The 5628-nt window shown below is 45.5% G+C and overlaps 1 protein-coding gene across 3 annotated transcripts in view; it reads right to left on the bottom strand.

The window, feature by feature from the left end:
- The window catches only part of cop1 (COP1 E3 ubiquitin ligase), an 82693-nt gene extending 82315 nt beyond the window's left edge, over positions 1–378 (bottom strand). The window contains exon 1 of one of the 3 annotated variants that reach the window (XM_048602206.1): positions 145–378. In XM_048602206.1, coding sequence (XP_048458163.1) covers positions 145–329 — 185 coding nt within the window. In that variant the 5' untranslated portion in view covers positions 330–378. The remainder of the gene's footprint in view (positions 1–144) is intronic. The other 2 variants (XM_048602209.1, XM_048602207.1) reach the window with 2 other exon arrangements.
- Between the last annotated feature and the right edge of the window lie 5250 nt (positions 379–5628).

The following is a 5628-nucleotide window of genomic DNA, read 5'->3' as shown; positions in this document are numbered from 1 at the left end:
GGTCTCCCCCACTCTCCCTGTACCCCTCCCCCCCCCCCCGGTTCCCCTAATTCCCCCCCGTCCCCTTCCTTCCCCCCCCCCCCCCAATGCCCAGTTCCACTCTCTAGCCCCACCCCCTCCTTTCCCCTGAACCTGGGCCCTCACCAGACGAAGTCGCTGCTCTTATCCTCATACGAATTGACCAGGCCGTTGAGCAGGGGCCGTTTTCTACCTCCTCCGGCGGTGCTGGACGCTCTGGTGTTGGCGCGGCTGCAGCCCGGGCCGGAAGAGGCGGCAGACGACGAGCCGGGTCCGGGCTGGGGGCTCGGGCTCTGCCGGGAACTCGCCATCTCCGCAGACCTCGGCTGCCGCGCCTGCGCACCGCTGCCAGGCTCTGACGTCCCGGTCCCGCTGCATCCTGGGATCGGCGGTGCGGTAGGGGCGTGGCCTACATCCAGGGGGCGTGGCCTCTTAACAGGGGGTGTGGTCTAGTTGCCAGCGGTTGTGTCCCTTGACATCTTCCTTGTTTGTAATACTCTTTGCATTGAAATATTAGGAGCTCAGCTCCATCAAGTTCCTTTACTTGATGCATTTTTACTCCTCACTTCTTTTGTCTTTCCAAGTTGCCAATTATATCACTAACTAATGTTCTACCTCTCGTTTCCTGATCTGTTCCTGACTGACCTAAACCTGCACTTTGGTTCCCATCCGCTTGCCATACCACCTTACAACCTCTCCAACAGACCTAGCAAAAGCCCCTATAAGGATGTTTGTCACAGCTCTGCCCAGGTACAACCTGTCAGCTTGTACAGGTCCCACCTTCCCCAGAAATGGTTCTAATGCCTCGAGAATCTAAACCTCTCCCTGGTATACCATTTCTCCAGCCACACGTTCATCTGATCTGTACTCTATTTAAGATTCAAGAACAGCTTCTCTGCTGTTATCAGACATTTGAATAGATCTCTTTGATGTCAACGTTGATCTCTGCACCTTCTTGGCAGCTGTAAACCTGCTGCACTTGTGTAATAAGATCTACCTGTAAAACACGTAAGACAACACTCTGCACTGTACCTCAGTACACGTGACAGTAATAAACCAGACCAAACCAAATATTCCTGCACTTACTAGCATGTGACACTGTAATCCTGAGATTAGTACATTTGAGGTCTTGAGGCCCTGGATACACTTTTTGCACACGTAGTTATCATGGACATTGGAAGCATCCCTTATTTCCCACATGGTGCCAGAGAAGCACACCAGCAGGGTGAAGCCTCCTGTAGACTTCTCTCTGGATTAAGTTAGTTATGCACTTTATGAGAATTTAATTAACTCCAGAACCTTTCTTTGTTTCAAACACTTCTACTCTTCTATATTTTACAAACTGTAAGAAAATACTCTGCAGGCATCACCAGTTGGCTGTTTCCGTTGGGACTGTACCACTTTCTGAACTGTCCAGAAGGAGACTTATTGCCGCCCTCAGTCTTTCAGGTTCACTCACGCCCTGTCTTATCTAAGTCATTGCTTTCAACCAACTACCCTGGACAGAGTTCAAAGGAGACGGATACCAGGAATGAAGGATTTTAGACACAACGAAAGATTAGAAAAATTGGGCTAGATAGAGTAGTGAAGAAAGCATTTGGTATGTATGCCTTTATTGGTCACTGCGTCGAGTATAGGAGTTGTAAGGTCATTGTTTGGTTGTACAGGACATTGGTTAGGCCACTTTTGGATGGGCACATGAATTAGAAGGATTTAGAGACATATGGGCCAAATGCTTGCAGATGGGACTATATTAATTTAGAATATTTAGTTGTCATGGATAAATTGGATCAAAGGCTCCGTTTCCACGCTGTATATCTCTATGACTCAGAGATAGTAGGAACTGCAGATGCTGCAGAATCTGAGATAACAAGGTGTAGAGCTGGATCCTACTATCTCTGATACAATTTTAACCCCACTGCAAAGCCTCTTCTAAGGATGCCTACCCTGAAGAAGTTACCCTCCTCCCATTCAGCTCTACACCTTGTTATCTCTATGACTCTATGAATTGTTGGAGCAGAGAAGATTAAGAAGTAACTTTATTTAGGTGTTCAAAATTATGATTAATTTGGACAGAGTAAGGGTGGATATTCTGTTTCCACTCGGTCGATCAGTAACTAGGGGGTACAATTTCAAGATTGTCAGCAAGACAACTAGGAGTGAGATTGGTTAGGATTTGGGATGCACTGCTTCGGACAGTGGAGGCAGATTCCATTGGAGGTTTCAAAAGGTAGCTGGATATATATTTGAAAGGGATAAATTTAGAGGGCTGGAGAGTAGGACTAACCGGGTAGCTCTTTTGGGAGCCTGGTACAGACATGAAGGGTCAAATGGTCTCCTTTTGTACTGTAAAATTCGATGATTCCATCATTCTATAACTTCCAGCACTCTCAGTGCACCAAGAAGCAGAGTGGTTGGCTCCCCTTTATAGGCCCCCAAAACAATGCTAATGGCTGCCATGGAGTGGGGGTGGTAACTGGTCATCAGAGGGTGGTGCCTCGTTATGGGGGTGGTGTCTGGTTGTCAGGGGGTGTGGCCCATTGTCAGAGCCTTACAATATCCCAATCACCTTCATCACCATCTTTGGGTATGTCCTGTCCCATCAGCAGGGCAGATCCATCGGGGTGGCCTCACAGCAGTATACGGTCAGGAAGGGGTTGGCCTGGAAGTTTGCTCTTTCATGTTGTGTGCCACTGTCACCATGTGAAATAGGGTAAACGTCAAACAAATCTAGCAACTCAACTGAGCATCCATGAGATGCCACAGACCAGCAGAATATACTGAAACACAATTTGCAACCTCATGGCCCAACACATCCTTCAATCTGTCATGGTCATCAAGCCAGGTGATCAATCTTGGGCCAAGGAGGGCACATAGAAATTAAACATGTATGGCCCATTGAGTCTGCTCCACCATACAATATGTTCATTGCTGGTCTTGGTTTCAACTTACCTTCCTACATACTCTCGATATCCCTTAATTTCCTGAGACACCACAAATCTATCTGTGTGAGCCTTAATATATACAACAATGAAAACTCTATAATATTCTGGAACAGAGAAATCTAAAGATTCACATTTCTTTGTGTTAAGTAATTTCTCCTCATCTCCAAATTAAATGATTGACCCTTAATCCAAAGACTGTACCCCGGGTTCTAGATTCACCAGCTGAGGACAACAATGACTCAGTGCCTATCCTCTCAACCCCACCACCCCCCTCAGCATCTTGGAAGTTTCAATGAGGTCACATCTCATTCTTTGAGACGCCAGACAATATCAACCCAATTTAAGAAAAATACTTAATCATTCACTGGATGTGTGCATCATGTGGGCCAATATTTATTCCCATCCCTAACTACCCTTGAGAAGATGGTGGTGAGATACTTGCTTGCAACCTCATGGGCCAACTGCGGTTCTGTGAGTGGACTCAATGCCATTAGGGAGGGAATTCCAGGATTTTAACCCAGCAACACTGAAAGAATGGCTACATATTTCCAAGTCAGGCTGGTGAGTGGTTTGTGGTGGTGTTCCCATGTATCAGCTGTCCTTATCTTTCTAGATGGAAGTGGTCGTGGAAGGTGCTGTCTAAGGAGCCTTGGTGAATTTCTGCAGTGCATCTTGTAGATGGTACACACTGCTGCTACTGAGCATCAGTGGCGGAGGGAGTGGATGTGGTGTCAATAAAGCAGGCTGCTTTGTTCTGGATGGTGTTAAGCTTCTTATGAATTATTAGAATCCCTACAGTGTGGAAACAGGCCCTTGCCCAACAAGTCCACACTGACCCTTGCAGCATCCCACCCAGACCCATCCCGACCCATCCCCCTATAACCCACACACCCCTGAACACTACAGGCAATTTAGCATAGCCAATCCACCTAGCCGGCACATCTTTGGACTGTGGGAGGAAACCCACACAGACACGGGGAGAATGTACAAACTCCACACAGACAGTCACCTGAGGCTGGAATCGAACCTGGGTCCCTGGCGCTGTGAGGTTGCAGTGCTAACCACTGAGCCAACGTGCTGCAGTCATCCAAGAAATGAGGTGAATACCATCACACTCCTGACTTGTGCCTTGCAGAAAGTGGATAGGCTTTGGGGAGACAGGAGATGAGTTACTCATAGCAGGTTTCTTGGTGTCTGACCTGCTATTGTTACCATAGTCCTTATATGACTAGTTCAGTTCATTTTCTGGTTAATGATAACCCCTAAGATGGTGATGCCATTGTTAAGGGGTCACAGATAGATTCTTTCTAATCAGACATGGTTATTGCCTGGCACTTGTGGTGTATGAAAGCTTTTTGCCACTCGTCAGCCCAAACCTGAATATTGTCAAAGACTTCTGCATTTAAACATGGACTGCTGCAGTAACTGAGAAGTTAGGATGATCGACGTGCTGAATTTGCTCATCCTTTCATTGTTAGACAATCCCCTCAGCCCTTTGGCCAATTTAGTGGACCTTCACTGTGTAGGCACCAATGCAAGTACATCCTTCCTAAAATATGAAGACTAAAACTGCACCATGTTCCCAATATGATAGTTTTAGCAAGACATCTTTATTTCTTTAATCCAGTCCTTTTGCAATAAAGGACAAGTGTTTTGCTTCAGCTTATGAATATCAGGACTTACAAATTTCATACCTTTTAAAAAATATTCTGTAGTCCATTCTTATGACCAAACTGAATAAATCATAGTTCCCAACTTTATAATCCACCCGTCATCTTGCTGTCCTAACTCTAATGCTTTGCGAACATTTGGTCTTCTCCCTTCATTTGCATTTCGGCGTGGCTTTGTAACATCAGTAACATATATACTGTACAATAGACACATTCCTGTCTCTCATCTGAGTCATTAATTTAGAATGTAAATAGCTGAGGTACCAGCACTAATCCTTGTAACACTCCACTACTTACATCCTTCCCCATTTATACCTACTTTGCTTACTGCGTGTTAACAAATGACCTCTTACCTCAATTCCTGATTCATTATCTTGCCGTTTTTTTCTAATTAACCTGTGGGGAGATGTTATTATACGCTTCTGGACCAGATGGGACTTGAACCTGGGCATCCGGGTCCAGGGATAGGGACACTACCACTGCACCACTTGGTGCCATTCTTCATCGAAAGCCTTTTAAAATCCAGGTATACTACATTTAGTGGTTCCCCTTTATCTATTTCAAAAACAATCAAAAAAAGACTCCAATAAATTGTCAATTGGGATTTCCCTTTTGTAAAACCAGGCTGACTTGTCCCAATAGTATTGCGCATTTCTATATGGTTGGTATGTCCTTAATAATAGATTCCAACATTTTCCCAACAATTGATGCTAGGCTGACTGGCATGTGCTTCCTTGTAACAAACACAGAGCATGCTGGAGAAACTCCGCAGGTCTGGCAGCATCAGTGGAGATAGAAACAGAGATAATGTTTCCAGCCCAGTATGAGTCGTGCTCAGGACAGGATTTTCCGCCATTCTGTCTTCTTACTTTCTTGAAAGGTGGCATGACATTTGCCAACATCCAATCTGCTGGGACCATTCCCAAATCTAAATAATTGGCTATTACATCCACAGCAGCTTTCTCTTTTAAAACCTGAAGGTGTAGGCCATCAAG

The sequence above is a fragment of the Rhincodon typus genome, chromosome 10 (assembly GCF_021869965.1).
Source record: "Rhincodon typus isolate 14 chromosome 10, sRhiTyp1.1, whole genome shotgun sequence".
Lineage (NCBI taxonomy): Eukaryota > Metazoa > Chordata > Chondrichthyes > Orectolobiformes > Rhincodontidae > Rhincodon > Rhincodon typus.
The sequence above is the reverse complement of the archived record's forward strand: the minus strand, read 5'-3'. Positions and strand labels throughout refer to the sequence as shown.